This window comes from Ascidiella aspersa, chromosome 5, assembly GCF_963924565.1.
Source record: "Ascidiella aspersa chromosome 5, kaAscAspe10.2, whole genome shotgun sequence".
Lineage (NCBI taxonomy): Eukaryota > Metazoa > Chordata > Ascidiacea > Phlebobranchia > Ascidiidae > Ascidiella > Ascidiella aspersa.
In genome coordinates, this window is record NC_139451.1 from 17999148 (window position 1) to 18016685 (window position 17538).

A 17538-nucleotide genomic window follows, 5' to 3' on the forward strand; every position below is an offset into this window, starting at 1 on the left:
AACTGGTCTTTCCTTTTGCGATTTTTTAAGCCAAAACAAAACAGTGTTATAACAAGAAAGTTTCACCGAGTTGAATTCTGTTACAATATATCGTTTCTCACATGTAACATTTTTTATATTATCCTAAATGCACATGCCATTAATTATGTGGTTTATCGGGTGTTCTTTTGCTTTCAGTCATGGCTGAATCTTATAGGCGATGAACGGTGCGCATCAATTTTTCAAAGTTCGCATTGAATAGTAGCACAAAAGACTGAAAGACTTATTGAAACAAAGTCTATTACATTGGAACATGTCCGGTACAATGTAGGCCGGAGCCTTTTGCTAGCGAGTCTCATTGATTTTGTTATGAATGCGAGTCTGGCCATTATAAGTCCTTTCATCGGTTTTGTTATATACACTGCTACGCCTTGTTACCAAGGGTCGGGAGCGCCTTTTATCAAGGCGCTAAACAGAAAATGACAATTGGCCGCGGGAAAAGAATAACGTATTATTGGTGTGTACAATTGAACACAACCGCTGTATGCTTTTTGTACTCCTTTCCATTCAATGATTCTTCTGCCAATGCATTTACTTTTTCCATTTGGTTTTTGACGCTAGCCAAGTAAGATAGGTAGCTATTGCTGTGCCATTTCGTTTTAGGTTGTTAATGCTGAACGCATCGCAAAACAGAAAAAAAGGGAAACAGATATGGTGTGTTAACAATAGCAAAAGGTATGTTTAAGTCGAACGTAGAAATAAGCGTGTGCCGTAAAAGCAATTTTACTGTTCGCAGTACAGCTGCTGTCACTTGCTAAGGCGGGAGACACTAACTGTCTAAATTTGTAGCAGGACAGGTCTTGGCCTTTATTGTACAAAAAACAACGTCACATAGGAGATAGAAATCAAAACTTTGCGGTCTGGATAATTGGATTTGTGTTATGACTGGCAGAGTGCAGGCACGGACAGGTCCGGCCAGGCCCACTTTTAGGTGCGCATGAAACCCACACAGGCTATGAGGGCCCATTTGAGCATGATACTATTTCTACAACGGTTTTTACATTTCTCGCAATTATTTCTGAAATGTTGTCAGGGAAAATCACGGCATGTTACTATTTAATGTCTTGTCCAGTTGTCGCACTAAAATTAGAATAAGGACTGTAATTCACTTGCAGGAGTTAATGTGTTACGTCATACCCTTGTAACAAGTATAGTAACAATAAAATATTTGTCGTTCGGTATTACAATATAAGGTTGTGCGAGTTAAAGCACTTAAATGCTGCCTTTCGAAAGGTATGTGTAAACAAAAACAATAAATAAACATATATAGGATAAAATTGGTTACTTTACAGCAATTACCAAAAACGTATATACCGCAATTTAAAAAAAATAAATAAGCCCATGTTGAAGTATACTGAAATATTTTTTTAGAAGAATATATATCTCCGCTTTCCAGGAGCATCGTCTTTCGTCCTGTGTTTGTTTTCCTAACAAGGCTAGCGATGGCAGATGCCGGTTCCTGATTGGCTAGCATGCGCGTGGGGTCGTTGGTTGCCGGTCGCGCATGGCCAGATACAAAAACAGAGAAGGCGAAAAAACAATTTTTTGTTTCCGCGGCCCCGCACGTTGGGAAAATATTGTCTTTGGGGGTTGCAGACGTGACTGTGACAACAATTCTTTGTTGGAATAAAATTCATATATTCTTTCAGCGAGATACGTCGTGACCCTGAGGGCAACACTTAATATCGAAGCAGTTGTTGTAATTCATTCAAACTGTTTAGTGGGTGTATTGAGGGTGCGTGTTATAAAGTAGTACAAACAGTCTCGTTTAAATTTATCCCTGGGTTGATTTTTTCAACACCGCTACCTTTTGTTGATTTACCAGTTCCGTTTCACTTTTTTAAATGTTTAAGTTAACTAGGGAGAACTTGGGGATGTCAAAAAGGCGGAAGGGTAATTATGCCGGGCTTTACTACTTAAATACACAAAATTGCTATAATAAGCAAACAATGAAAAAAATGCTATATAAGCCGTATGTTATAAGTAAAGTTCGTTTTAGAAAAGTTACACTTTAGCCTAATTGACAGCAAACTTTCCACTGTATTTTGTCCGCCGACTTGGCGACTGTTTGAAATCGGATCCCAAATTTGGGACAAAAAGATTCGTACACCTTTAATCAGCAACAAGCCTAATGGAAGCGAAAACTTTCCCACCGAAGTTAAAACAAGTTGCCCGCAGCTTCCATCCAGACCCGGTGCCTTTTGAAACGATATGGAAGAACTATCAGATTACTCTAGCGACATAAAAAGCTTTTCTTGTTTTCGTGACTGCCGAAAGGGCTCGTATTGATTTACCCACGTAAATCGTTGCCTGAGATAGAACGACATTTTGTGGCAAAAACATTTCTTCTCGCGAATTACTCTTTGTATTAAAAAAAATAAATAAAATAAAATTGTATAAAAAATATTGGACGTTGGTAAAAGTTGGCGACGAGTCCTGGGTTTCGAAATGCAATTTAGTTGCAGAACACATTGGTTTTGTGCTAATGGGCTAAAAGACGTGACAAATGTAGAAGGCTAATAATAGGTGTGTAAGAATTTTGCTCTTCATCAATTCGCCAAGTTAAATTTTTCGAAATAATCGTTTAAATATCCGGATGCCTTGTAAGATACAACACAAATGATTTCCTAATTGCAGTGAAACATTCCCAAGCCATCAACAAGGCGCAACAAGAAACGACGTAAAGATTGAGCGTGTTCGGTGAAATGGGCCCCCCTTTGTGATGGAACAAAGGCGCTAGGCCCGAAAGCTGCCGGGAGCATATTTGAAGACAAACACACACTCCTGGCACACCTACAATACACGGGATCAATAGCAGTGAGAGCGGTAGCAGGGCCAGCTCAACACAATGCGCGAAAGTTAAGACGCAGGATTCAAAGGCCTCTGGTAACCTGAACTGGCAAACAAGAAAAGTCGTGATTAACAGCGACAAGAGTCCGCCGTTCCGATGCCGACTCTAACAAAAAGAACGTTTGACGCCGTTATTGACACCACACAGTCGGAAACAAAGACGGGAATCGCGTTAGTTGCAAAAATACACTGGCCAGCGGCGTAAAGTGAGACCCAATTCGGGACTCTGCGTTTGCCCACAACGTCTGTTCATCTGCTGCTCAAATTCCGGTCGCTGAAAGGATGTCCGATTTCTCTTCTCTCATCATAGGCTTTAGCTCGTTACAAATTTATCGAAAATCCATCGGAACTCGTTTCTGCGATTATTCATTTACTGTAAGTTGTGGAAAATAAGTTAGTTGGCCTTGAACACTATGAGGGTCAATATAATTTAGCCTGAAATGTCTCCCATTTAAAGACTTTTTAATTCATCAGGGATGTACAAAGAAAAGTTTTTTCAAGCTAGGTAAACTCCCCCAAACCTAGTTGACGTCTTAAATTTGTTTACTGTTCCCTTCTTCTTGCAAAAAGTGTTTACACGTGCCATGAACAGAGAGTTGAATGGAAATGCGTCGCGCGACTAAGTCATACTTTATTAATTATTAATTTTAAATAGGAAGTCATGAACAATGTAACACTTATCTCTCACGAAGTATAACATTTTAAAACACATATATCTCGTACAAATCGACAAATGTAGTGAAGACTTGTTAACATTTGAAAACAAGTGGAGTTCATCGTTTTACGTTTTGTTAAGTCAGCAATATTGAGAAATGCATTTAGGCCAAAATTAACAATAAAAACGCTTGTCTTGCAATACCACAGTTTAAAATAAAAATATACATAAAAAAATATCAGAAGGCATCCTTATATGCTGTTGATTGTTTAACTACTCGATTTGCAATATTCGTGTGTTGTGTATTCTTACTCACAATTTGACCTTCCGTCAATCCATTAGTTTTAGCTCATCCCTATCATCCTAAAAAGGTAATTTAAGTTTCTTAGGGAGTAAGTTTTAGTACTATGGTATAAGGCTGTCTATAGGTGGTCTTTTGAAAGCCAAATAGTGGTAATATACTTCCTCCACTATAGTTTTTGTTTTCTATTTTTTTTGAAAGCTTTATAATTAGATACTTTTGGGTTTACCCAATGAATGTTTTTTTTTTTGGTTAGGAACATTTAGAGATGACATAACAAAATTACGTAAACAGTTATGAAACAAGATGTTATAGCAGTTTTGATCCATTTTGAGGTTCAGTAAGAGGAATAAAAGTTCATTTATCTGGTTTAAGTTGTCAAATTGTTATTTTAAAGTGACGTTAAACAGTTAATAAATTAAAAGATGATAAGCATAAACCATTAGCTTGAATGACGAATGTATTTCTATGGTTAAGGTGGCATAAATTCACTAAGCATGGCACCTTACATACCAAATTTCTAATTGACACAAACTTATATTTGAAGTCTCTTTTTGTTAAAATATCGCTGATAAATTTCTAACAGTATGGTACACAGAAATTATATTTATATTTTGAGCAAACCATACATAGGAGCCGTTTCAATTAAGAGGGGGGTTGCTGTGACCGAGCGGGGTATTTAAAATCGCATCGTTGGTGGTTTTGGCGGTTGCTGATATCCCGCCCAAAAAACAAGCCCAAATTAATAGTACAAAGCACGTGCGCTGTAACTCATACAACTTCCAGTGAAGATTTATAGAAACTACAGCTTCTCGCATTGTGCTCCAGTGGCGCTTTTCCAACGGATCAGTTCAGAGTACACCTGGTCACGTATGCGCGACTCGCAGGTGATATCGGTCCCCGCCAGCACAACCCGCCGGCACCCAGCCGAGTTCTTCAGTCCACAAACAAGGGAGAGGGCGCATTGTAAATGCCTACCCCGCAAAAACCCACCCCTTGACCCTATTGTCCGAGGCTGAAATAGCGTGTGAACAAGTAAGCATGTTTGTGATTGCTTGGTAATGCTTTCGCTACGAATCCAGGGGTGCTTCTCTCAGGAGAGCTGTAATCGCTTTGCAGGCAGCTTTGTCACGCTGCCTCCTGACGTTGCTTTTGGCTCGGCATGACGTCAGTTGTTGCGTGATTTCGTTAAACTGAGGAAACGTTACTCCGCGAAAATATTATACCCGCATGAAATTACATTGCCCTCTCGGCGTCTCAACCATACCTTACAACGTACAAAATCCTAATACTAAATCCGTCATGTGTGAGCATATAAAGACAGGCGGCATGATATTTTTCACTGATCACATATTAAAATCTGCAAAGTTATTGTAATTGCTTTCAAACACTGCGAAAATTGAAAAAAAGTTCATGGACACACCTTGTTCCTCGTTAAAATTTCAAACGAGTCGTATACGTGGTGCTAACTTTAAAACAGAGAAAACACCGAAAGCAATTACGAATAACGGTTTTCCATATCAAAAGAGCTGCTGTAAAACGTATACCGTTACTTTTTCAGACATATGAGAACTGGTAACGCGTCGAGACAACTTCGTATCAAAGGTGGCTGGAATTGCCGCGACAAGAAGTATACAGCGCCTAAATGAGCCCCTGGTTGCCAATTCCATCTTTGACCTAACCGAGGCCTACACCCGAAAACAATGATCTAAGGTGGCGGTTCACTACTTAGTGCCCACATCATGGAGTCGCGGTTTTGTCGCGAAATCGGAGAAGACTGGTCGTATGAGAAACCGGAGTATTTCCTCAATTAAAATGGATTAAAGAGAGGCGCCACCGTACAATCCACATTCGGTCATGTCGGGACTGTAACAGTCGGTAAGTGGCCTTTCTTCGACGGCGGCTTATTAAAATATTACGCGTTTCGGATTTCGGCCCTTGTCGGAAACGGATATTTTGTATTCGCGAATTAACGAATTTGTCTCGAGCAACGAAATGCTAATTGTTCATAATAAACATGACAGTAAAGGGTCTTTAAATACGTATTAAAAATGCCAAACTCAATTTGATGTCTAAAATAATCTTTGTTACAAATTCACTATTTTACTTTGAACAACTACAACACCCTTATTATAACACTCGTGGACGTCAAAGAAACAATATAAAAACTACTCATTTTTTTTATATTTACAAATATCTGCCTACGAAAATCAAGCATTGAATTGTCATAGTTATTCAATCAGCACTTCAAGCCTTTAAAGAAGTCAATCGTAATTTAACCACATGTGCTCTTAATATAATGGAATCGAATCACATTGCCAGTTGCAATTAAAGGGTTAAAAGGTGAATTTTAAGAAAGTCCCAGTTAACACACTTGAAATGGAAACAGGAGCGCTCTCGACCGGATTGAGGGATGTGGATCAATCAAACGAAGTGACATTAGCGGATTTCTGAACGATACGACCTATGGTTTACGCGGGCGTTTTGATTGATTGATTCATTCTGTTTTAAGTCGTTACAGAATGAATAGGCTATTTTTTTATTGTGTTTTTTTATTTTTCACATCTAACTTTAAATTGCATATCAAATGCACTTGATGCTATGTTTGTTTAAGTTTTATGCCGAAATAAAGCTATTTATAGACTATAGGTGCTTTTTACGTGTTTCACAATCAGCTTTTCATGAAGCCTTTAAAGCGAATTTTAACATCATAAAAATGCGACAGATTGTTAAGCAGTTGTCTATCGAACTTTTTCGTGTACGAACTTTGTATCGCGGCCAATTTTATGCAATGACAGAATGTTTCGTACCTTATGATTCCCGATTTAAAGCAAGGTAATCGCATTTCGACAAATGTTTCGTTACCCGAGCGAAGCAATGCACATAGGAAGACGCAGCGCGCAAATCGCCGCAGTATGCCGAGCGATTGTCGATCGAGACAGCAAGCCGAAAACGGGCGTCTTGCGCTAATGCGATTGTAAAAGTCAGTCGTTCCCACGAGCAGGCTGAGACAATGGATGTCGGGAATTCCCCGAATGCGCGCACTGCTGGACGCTGCCGCTGCCGGGGTAAGGGCGGAAAGAGCGGTAAAAAATTGGGCCCGGGCGCCGCTGACCCTAATTTTGCTCCACGAGCGTGGTTGTAAAAACGTCCAAAGCAGCAGCGGGTCGTCCGTGCGAACGTGGAGTCGCAGTGCCTGGGCGGGGCAACTTCTTGCCAATTTCCCTTACATCGATTCCTTTAACGCTTTGCCGTTTCGCATTGTGACGTCGCTTCCTCGGGGCCCAGTTCACCTACATTAGTTGGAGTCTATGACCACTGTCCTGCGATTTTGTACCACACTGAAGCGACAGCGCATTATGCTATCAATAATAAATGTCATATTTGAACGAAAGTTAATTTATGCGAACTGAATTTCTTTCCTTTGTGCAGTTCATTAACTAATTCTTAAAAAAAAACGGAAATTCGTTTACATGTGTAGGCATATAGGAATAAACAAGTTCGCTTCTTGGGCAGTTTTTAATCACTGTTTTGATAGAATTATGTGTCCAGACTCTAGCGGTCGGGCCATATAAGCTGTCCCGTTAACGTCCTATAAGCATCGTTCATTCATCTATCCGTCAATGAAAGTTTTTACTACGAGGCCGGTGCTGAGAGTCAATACACAACGGCCGAACAAAGGCCAGCGAGTTTCCCGGCGTGTTAAAAACGTAGCCCATCAAAAGGGCATATAGATATGAGCGTAGCACACACAAACACCAATCGCACAAAGGCCATTACAATTTCTAAGGGCCCTTGGCTACACATCGTTCAACAAAGTGGGGCTTCGACGGAGTGTGTGGCCACTATAACTTTGTAAGAGCCGGTAAGCCACAATAGGAATGAAACATCGCTGTTATTGTGACCCTGGCCACCCGCCGCTATCACAATGGTCGCAGTCTTCCGATGAAGTAGCGGGGCGATTTTATTAAGACATTTTGTCGCATCTTTCGTATTGTTACTTTTGGATCGCTTTGGTGTCAGGGAGGGGGCGAGAAGAGGATATTTATTGCGCGTTTTCTCCATTGATCGGCGCATTAAAACAAACACTTCAGCGCTTGGACACAATGCACTGGACAAGGCAATTTCGCGTATTTGGCGCCGTTAGCATTGAAACCTAATTTGCCGTAAATCGTTCAAGTTGTCATTCGGCGTTAAATCAACTTTCACGATTCACGCCCGCAACGCGACAATGATAGCTCGTGAACGCGAGTTATATGACTTTTATCGATTTAAAAAAGGCCTATGCTGTATTAGCGATTGCGTCTCAAAGAATACAACATAAAATTATTATGCTGTATATATAACAAGTTGGATAACGCTCTATGCAATAATACCGTCAATAGTAGCTGTCGTTAAAACGGGAGGATAAAATAACGGCTAAAGCTTTTCGATTGTTAAATTACGAAAACCTAAACAACCGTCGTTATTCTCTGATGAATATTCGGTTTGGTTTGAAAAGACGTACCACCAACGGAAACTGTGTTAATTAAAACTATATCTATTCGAAAGGGTGTAAGCTATGCCTGTGTAGACGTGACAGGACTCAAGTTATTGGACGCGGGCGTATGAGTTATGCTGACGGGTTATGATAAGACGCTTGCGAATGTCGGTTTTCGGTGGCAGCGCTTCTCTGTTATTTTTGCGCGGCGTCGGTAGCGAAAATATCGGCTGGAGTCTTTCAAACATCGCGTGCGGATTTAGCCAAGTCGCCTGCGGGACGGGATTGGACTTGTCCTGGCCTTTGCCAGCAACAGGCCGACCTTATAACTTTACTCTGGTTTCTTTTATGTGCCGTGTATGGTCTGGCGACCGACGTTGTGCTATATACTGAATCGCTGCGTGCCTTCAGAGCCGCACCGACCATGTAAGCCTGCGCATAGCCTACCATTTAACGCGAACAACTCATCCAACACACGAATGCACTCGCGTACACATATACATAACCCCACGTACCCACACAAACGTCCAAACATGTTAAAACTATAGGATATTTGGATTATGTGAAAGTAATTGGTATTGAATTTAACGATGGATTTTGTTGCGTGGGACAGCAAGCTTGACATTGATCTGGTCATGGCGCACTTTTACGATAGTCTAAACTGTAAATCCTCCTTGAAGCGCATGTTCCATAGCTCGAGTGTGATTTTGTAGGAAAAGTTTTAATAACTATTTAGGTATCATCATGTTTGGCGTATTCCTTATTATATTAGGCATACAAATCTTCCCTTGGTCATTTGTTTGACGTTAAATGCGCGCATCGAGTATCGTAAGCTGCTAACTTTAAATCCACATGTTTGTGATTTCAGAAACGTGTGTCTTTCGAGCCGACGAAAACGACTCTGCCAAAGTCAAGTCGACGGCGTCATCGGTTGTTGTCGTTGTTGGAAAAACAAGCAAACAGACGCTGGACAAACCCTACCGTCCTCCAAACAACAACAGGTTGCCTACCGTCCGACTAAATACCCACTCATCCCCGCCGCGAATTGTGTCATTGACAATGCGATTGTTAGCCAACTGGATTTGGGGGGCGTTTGCGACGCGGCGAAAACACACCGTGGCGTGCAAAAAAGCAGGTAGGGACGAGCTAAAAGCAAACGAAACGCATAAGTAAACTTACGCGCGTACCTGTTCGCCGCTGAAGGTGCTGTCTTATCTGCTGGTTACGAGGGTAAGCTGGATCGCGGTTCGCACGTGGTGATAGCGAGACAATGGAGGTCTGCTGCTGCTGCTCCAAATCGCAAACGGCGACTTGTCCGTACGACTTGGGCGCTGTTATCTACTGGACGTTTTGCGCATTTTTTCAGTTGTTTGTTTGCGAATTTCTCGTGTCGTCACTACCTAGAATGCAATGATCACTTAAACTGCTATGGTAAAATTCGCATTCGGGTGAATTTTGTTTATTTTTTCAATCGTATATTGCGCGACACCATAAGTGTTTAATTAGAATAAATCTAAACCATAAAATAGTCTACGCATACAGACTCAAAAATAGAGTAGAAACGTTGCACTTTCTCTTGAGTTTCGTAAAACTTGTGTGTGCCTAATAAACAAAACACCACTTTAATGATGAAAATAACGGCCCAAATAGACGTAAAAAGCGACATGCTTTATTGTTTAAACGTTCGCACTGATGATGGCATGAGCATTTGCCGAAACGTTTGAACAATAAAGCATGTCGCTTTTTATGTCTATTTGGGCCGTTATTTTCACCATTAAACTTATGAACAGATCCGTATATAGTGTTCCAAAACACCACTATTTATAAAAAAACAAATACATTTTACCGTTTGCAAGAACTTGTTTAAATATTATGAAACAATGGTATTCATAGCATTGTATGAAAATCTAAAGCAAGTTGATATGATATCCCCATCCGATTTTTTTGAAAACTCGCCGATCCCCCAAAAAAATTTCTCGAAACCAAATTTGGGTCAAAACGACCACGTGAACGGCGAACGTTTAAAAGCCATGCTTCACACCAACGAGAATATGGCGACGAAGCGTGGTAAGAACAACTTTTCTATGGCAACTTTCCTTTTAGGAGAAATCGCCTCGCTTTTCGGAGTCGCTGACTTGCCGCCGCAATCATGGGAAAAACAATCGATAGAGTCAACTGTTATTCAAAGTCAGTCGTTTTAGCCTGACGCGAACGAATAAACTGTGCGCCTTGTCGAGAAGGCGGACACTCTTATCCTTGGCGCTGCAGTCCACACAAACGGATAATGTGACCAAAAGACGTCGACAAACCCTAGAATTTATATTATATATAAATGCAGTGTTCAGACATTTTATCCACTTTGCTTACCGACACTGAAAGGTCTGGCTTTCGCTTGCGAAAAGCCACGACTTCTGAATGTATACTTTATTCCATGAAATAATATTTTTGCTGATAAATCACCGTTAAGATGCCGGCACACTTGGTTTATTTTTCCACTACAACATTCGTCCCAGTGACATTCTCACAACAACGCAAAGAAACTTCCCGACCCCTTAACAACGTTCATGCTGCAATTCACCCGTGAGCCGTTTTCCAATTTGCGATTCGCCTCAAGATTTTCGCGCGTAACCTAAAAATAAACCCTATTACTCGCTGGCTGGAGGCAGCAGGCGCGTCCACGGGGTTGTTCTTGTTTTTATTTATATATACAATGCCAATGCCACTCGTTTCCTTCCATTTTAAATGAAATATGCGGGCAATCGCACGCAACACAAGCATACTTTATTTGATTTCTGACGGCGTATATGCCCCCCCTAAAACAGCAGTGCCCCGTTGCAATGGCAAAGTCATTTACCAACATACATCTATATATTACCTGTTTATATTCGTGTGACTTTGATGAATTTTCAAAAAAAATTGCCAGCAAGACGTAATTTTTGCGTATCTAAATGTCAAATTAGTAGTTAGCAATTTTGAAACTAACGAAATCTTTAGTGTAAAATTAGATTGTAAAATCAAGTCTTTTCACAAGTTTTTTCTTTTAAAAATATTTTAGTGTATGCGTATAGTTCGATGATCGACCGCAAATTTTATACGACCGTACGAATTTCATTGTGAGCCGCAAAAAGCTGCCATTAGGAGCAACGGCAGTGACACGACATCTAACTCGCGACCCATGTCCAAAACAAAAACAAACCCCATAGGGCACCGACCCAGCACCCATAAAGTGCACCCACGTTGACTGACAAGCCATGACCGCTGCCTCTAGCAACGGCACGCCAACCGGAAGGGGAAAGTTTTCTGACTTTGAATTTGGACAAAAATTTGGTAAAGATAAAAATGTATGAAAACGATTTAAGTGCATCTTGTATGAGGCTTTTAATACGCTGCAATAATGGATGCGATGGCTTTGTCCCGACTTGTCCGACGTGCGTGACGCACAAACTTTAATTACGAAAAAAAAAACAGTCGATTTTTGCCTGTTTCTTGTTTTATTTGGGAGGTGTAAACTACTAGCGATTCTATAGAATTTAATTTGCTGTGCAGAAATCCAACGACTAAAAGAAAACAAAAAATTACGCAGAAATTTATATATAAAAACACTTCACTGAATGTCTGCTGAATATAATCCTTTAACTCTTAAATTGTAGAATCGAATGTTTTGATATAAAATGAGTGCCATGGTTTTTTGGTATGTTCCAAATTGCTATTACCGATACGTTTTGTTTAGCTGATAAATTACACCCGACTCTATTGAGTTACAGAATTCAAATTTTTACTGTTTTTCAAGTTGTATCTAGGTAAGGTTAGAATGCGGAATCGAAAACAATCATATCTGAAATTTATCGCATCGCGCCCCTTATCGTCACGAATCTTCCTGAACGGGGGTTGGCTCCATAGTGGGCTGTGTTTAGATGGTGCCTGCACGCTACGGCGAAAACGGCGTGTCCGTACGGCCGAGGGGAAAAAAGGCGAGCAGCCGTTTCGGCGCGACGAGATAGGCCGCTGGGAAGAGAAAGGCAGAACTCGCTGCTGACATAAAGGTGAATTCAGTTGGCTTGGATATCATTCAGTTGTTTCCTATTGTGAGCCCAGGCCATTCAGAGTATTGTATAAGTTCGCATTGTTAAAACTGGCGCACATTGAAAGTTATGATCGCCGCGACTGATTGTCGAGAGTGTTTGTATGTCTCTGTTCAATTTCAGCTTTTCGAGTCCACTTAAGCAATATGTGCGATGAATGCGCCGCGACAATTAGCGATTTTGTTTAAGAGCCTTTCAGGTTTACCAAATCGTGTTGATTTTGCGACTAAAATCTATAGGAAGGCATATTTCAGTTTTCTTTGATGTTAGACAGCAATCTTAAACTAACTTGAAATCTATAATTTGTTCTTGTAGATCTTAGTTTGAAACCATTTAAAAATATTGTTGCTACAGTATTTTAAATTCGATGTCAGCGTTGTTGCCTATTATTTATAAATAGCGAGAGCATCAGTCAGTGTAAAATAAAAAAATCGAAAGACTAACGATTGCAAATATGTTTTACCGGACTTCTAGAACGATTTAAATTTCAAATTTTTTCTTTATTCATTTTCAGGTTCTGGAAACCTTTTTTGCTTCAAATCATTTCAAAATCCTTATAAATCGCAGCGCGATTACCCGTTGAGAAAATCTTTACCCGAAACGAGCACATTTGTCGTCAAGATTGAAGTCTACGCTCGTCACCCCTTCGCCGAAAATAATCCCTTCAAAATGTTGGCAGTCGATTCGGCGCAAGCCAGTTGGATGCCGGTGCCCTACCCTCCGACCGGCATGGTCCCAAGCAACCACCATCTTCCCCCGCCCCCAATGGCATCAACTGGAATGCCAGCCGACGTGAAACCGTACCTCAGTGATTCGATGTCGATCGGCGGACAAATGACGCACATTTCCCCGCCTGTTTCCCACCATCCGCAGGCCCACGCGCAAAATCACCAGAACAGCTCCAATGCGGCCGCAGCCAAGGCAGCGCAAGAGCAACGCGTCAAACGACCAATGAATGCTTTCATGGTAAGTTACTACCACTACTGAGTACTAAACTTTCTAGCTAAATCGTCTAAAAATCTAAAATAGGACCCCACTAGCATATCGTCTTTGAAAATCACTGGTTAAAAGCGAATAATAATGAATTAATTGTAACGCCGAAACTGTGTTTTGTTGGGTATAGGCAGTTGCGACAGATATTTTATTGGTCATTGTACAAACGCCACAGGGATCGCATTTACAAAGCGGCCGCAATAAAACCTTGTCGATCGACAGTTGATATTTCGTCTTTGACGTAATTCCAAGGTCGTTAAAGCGACTTACGGCTGGTCCCGAGTACTGACTCCCGCAAATTGTCAACTATGGGAATTTTGCCTCTAGGTGTGGAAATATTGATTCTTTGCAGTGGTTTTAGCGTTAAATTGCGTTAAAAGCATTTAAAGGTCCTTCAGATACGCTTGTGTTGTTTAAATATATTTCTGGATTAAAATTGCAAGTTAACATAAGAAAATTATCGAATGGTCATATCAAACCTAATTCGAGAAAAACCCTTTTTTATTTCTTCGATCTTGTATCGAAGTTTATAAGCTCCCATAGAAAAATGCTCGGTTCTATAGTCCAAACGAATGTCCCGCCAGGCTACAAAAATCCTTCAACTGGTCATATTTGACGAGCGATGACAGGCACCCTATAGCGTGACTTGCACTCGTTTCGTCCCTCCATTTAAGCTTCGTTTTCTTCAATACTGCTGTGCCGTTAGGCGGGCAAAACAAATGACAGAAAAATGCCTAAATATTATGCTGGTAAATTACTGGTATTATAAATGTTAGTTAAAAAACAATAAAATCCTGAATGTGTTAGTGAAAAAACTACAAACGTGATTCGCGCGAAGCGAATTTTGTGTATTGGCGTCTGGACCGCCATTTTGTCTGTCCTTTTTGCGGCAAGATGGCGCCCTAGCGGTAGGGATTAGACTTAATTTAATTTTGCCAACTCTAGAATAATTACAAGCGGCACTTGAAGTTTCTGCCGCCGATTAAAAAGTGCCTAAATAAAATCGCGCAGGTGTAATTTCGCCTTTGTTCTCCCAGTGCGGAAGTGTCCAGACAGGTAGTTACGGCACATAGACTGAATAAAGCGTAACAATAGACTGGCTGCAGCCCCCCGAATTGTCTTTAATTTGTTACACTATTGTCCGTCTTCTCGCTACTAGTTTTAAGTGAACAGATAAGGTTGCAACTTATTTTGTAGAATAGAACAATGCCTAGAAGGCGTATACACCGAAGGTAGTATTTAGCGGCGTTCAACCAATTTTTAGAAAAAATAATGCGCTAATTAAGTACGTGGTGGTTTGCAATTCACGAAAGCGGCTATTTATTGTGTTATTTTTTTCTTTAATAGTTTGCATATGAATCAGGAAATTGCATTAACAATTTTATTATTTATTAGGTTTGGTCACGTGGACAGAGACGCAAGATGGCACAAGAAAACCCCAAAATGCACAACTCTGAGATTTCCAAGCGTCTCGGCGCCGAGTGGAAAACACTTTCGGACACAGACAAGCGCCCGTTCATCGACGAAGCCAAGCGTCTCCGCGCCCTGCACATGAAGGAGCACCCCGACTACAAGTACCGACCCAGACGAAAGACAAAGCCAATCCTCAAGAAGGACAAGTTCCAGATGGGCGGCAGCGGCATGATGCCGTCCAATGTTCTTCCCGGTGGACCGAACCGTAACCCCAACCCGATCGATTACTCACAACTCTCGCATAGCTACTACGGGCACCAGGTTTCGCCGCAAGATCAGATGAGTTCCTATGCCAGCGCTTCACCACACGGCTTCCCAAGTCACCCGGGTATAGGAAACGGCGCCGCCGCCTCACAAAGATACGAGCCTATGTCGATGTACTACCCGGCGTACAGCGGAGCCGCTACAGCTTTGCCGAGTATGAGTTCCCTGACCGCTCAACACAACGGCTACCCACCACAGGCCGCTTACTCGGTGGGTTCGCCCGCTTACAGCCTTCCCCAGCCCCACACTCCGACCAACTCGATCCACAGCATCGCTGGCTCCCATCACAGCAGCAGCGGGGTCCACTCACCCGCCAACACAAGCCCGGGGGCTTCGTCGGTCACGTCAGCACCCCCGTCGTCCGGTGGAAGCCCTATTCACCAACCGGGGCTCTCTATGCTGCCCGGCCACGCGCAAATTAACCAGATGTACCTGCAGATGAGCAGCGAGAGTCAAAGTAACCCACCCGCTAACGATCCAGAATCTCCCGGGATGTCGAGGGTGAACAGCATGCAGCCGTCCCCACACTACCAGGCTGTGTCGTCAGTTGGCCAGGTGCCAATGAATATGCACGTGCCTCACAACATGTAAATTGGCTCCAGACTACACATCGAAACCCTAGAAGAGCGCCGTTCCCCGAGGTTGTATTCGCACAGGACACGGAGGGATATAAACACTAGCAGCAGCAGTAGCTCTGCGGCAGCCTCGCTTTTTCTTTGGTTAGCGAACCACCAACTGTGACCCGCTCCCTCGCTCTCTCTTTATATAATCCAATGTAAATAGGAGGCAAAGTTATTAAAGTCGGGCTCAGCAGTGCTGGCTCAAAGAATCGACACATTCCAGCTTTTTGTACATAAGCCACTGTCGCATATCACGTCCTCACAAAGCAGATCGTTATTGCAGCCTGCTTGATGCATTTCGTTTTATCAATCAGCCTTCATGGCTCTTAACTTTTCGATGACACCTACGATATAATTATCGATATTGTTTCGTTCATGGTTCGTATTTATTGCTTGTTCTTTTATTGCTTTTACCAGTAACACATCGGAATTGCATATCTATCTTCAAGCCACACTGTCCCACTATTTCCTCTATATAACAGTAGCACCGATATATTGCAAACGGTCTGATTTTCGAAATAGGTTTGCCTATGTAGTGACGAATTCTGCCGTTGTTATTAGTCTCTGCATATAATACACATTGTCGCATGATCAAGAATTGTATTAAATTCAAGTGTCTGATCATTTACGCTTCATTTAAATTTAGATTTCCAATAATATATAAGTGGAACCAGAATGTTCTAGCTAAATTTGTTCATTATTCACTTTGATTATTATTATTCTCAAAAAAGAATTTTATGTTTTTAAACTGTAATACAAAGATACTCCAACTGCTTCAACGATAAAAACTAAAAATGCCAAATTAAATGCTTCAAGATTTCGTTAATTTTTCGAATTTACGTATTTATTTCTCGCTCACTGTAGCACATTTTTGAAACTCCCATCCCATTTATTTCATTTTGTGATTCAAACGTACTCTGTTTTTTGCCGTTTTCTATTTTATTGTGTCACCATCATTTGTGACATTGCTAACCGTAACAGAGCGCTTTTCGTATCATGGCGATTTTTGGCTTTCGGATAGTTATTTCGTATGCCCTGGTTGGCACGAATTTGACTTGATGATACGAATCAGACATCCAAATTCTGTTTTTGTTATTTACGCACGGATTTTTTTTTGAGCTTTTGCAAAAACAAACCATGTTTTTTACGTGGGTGAGTTTCTTCTAAATATTGCTTTAATAATATCCCACACTTTTACACGATACCGATTTTCTGTTGTTGTTTTTGTGCTGTTTTATTTGCTGTCGAACAGCGGTAGTCGATTATGGTAGTGCTGAAATAAAAATCTCCTACAAACAGACCAACAAGAATGTTTTTTGTGACAACATTAAACAGCAATTGTTCTCATGCAAGTACAGACATTTTATAAGTTTATCATTAAAATATTATGAAGAAAAGCATTGATTGTGACAAAGAGAATAGATTGTTTTCAGTTCATTCGGTGTCAAGAAGAGAAAAATACAGCAAAATATATTTCAACATCGACAAGAATAATATTTTTTTAAATAACCTAATTAACACGTACTACCGAAAATACGAGCATTCATTTCCACGACACAACTTTTGGGTCATGAAAAAACATCATTTCAGCTTTCTTGCGTCGTCTGTTGTGTTGGTAACGGGGGCCTCGGGTTTGCTTATTTAAGGCGTTGCCCTTTAGAAAGCAATCTGACCGTAACCATCGTGCGCCCGCTGCATAGGGAAAAGGGTTTAACCGAGAGGAAATCATAAATTATTTCTAGGGTCTTACTTATTTTATTTCTGTACCACTTTGCCTTGAA

The 17538-nt window shown here is 41.1% G+C and overlaps 1 protein-coding gene across 5 annotated transcripts in view; it reads left to right on the plus strand.

The window, feature by feature from the left end:
• Positions 1–17041, plus strand: part of LOC146145156 (uncharacterized) — a 28019-nt gene extending 10978 nt beyond the window's left edge. The window contains exons 1-5 of one of the 5 annotated variants that reach the window (XM_083389469.1): positions 572–714; positions 5407–5723; positions 9194–9460; positions 12922–13373; positions 14796–17041. In XM_083389469.1, coding sequence (XP_083245595.1) covers positions 9385–9460; positions 12922–13373; positions 14796–15728 — 1461 coding nt within the window. In that variant the 5' untranslated portion in view covers positions 572–714; positions 5407–5723; positions 9194–9384 and the 3' untranslated portion in view covers positions 15729–17041. The other 4 variants (XM_083389472.1, XM_083389470.1, XM_083389471.1 and 1 more) reach the window with 4 other exon arrangements.
• The last annotated feature ends 497 nt before the right edge of the window (positions 17042–17538 follow it).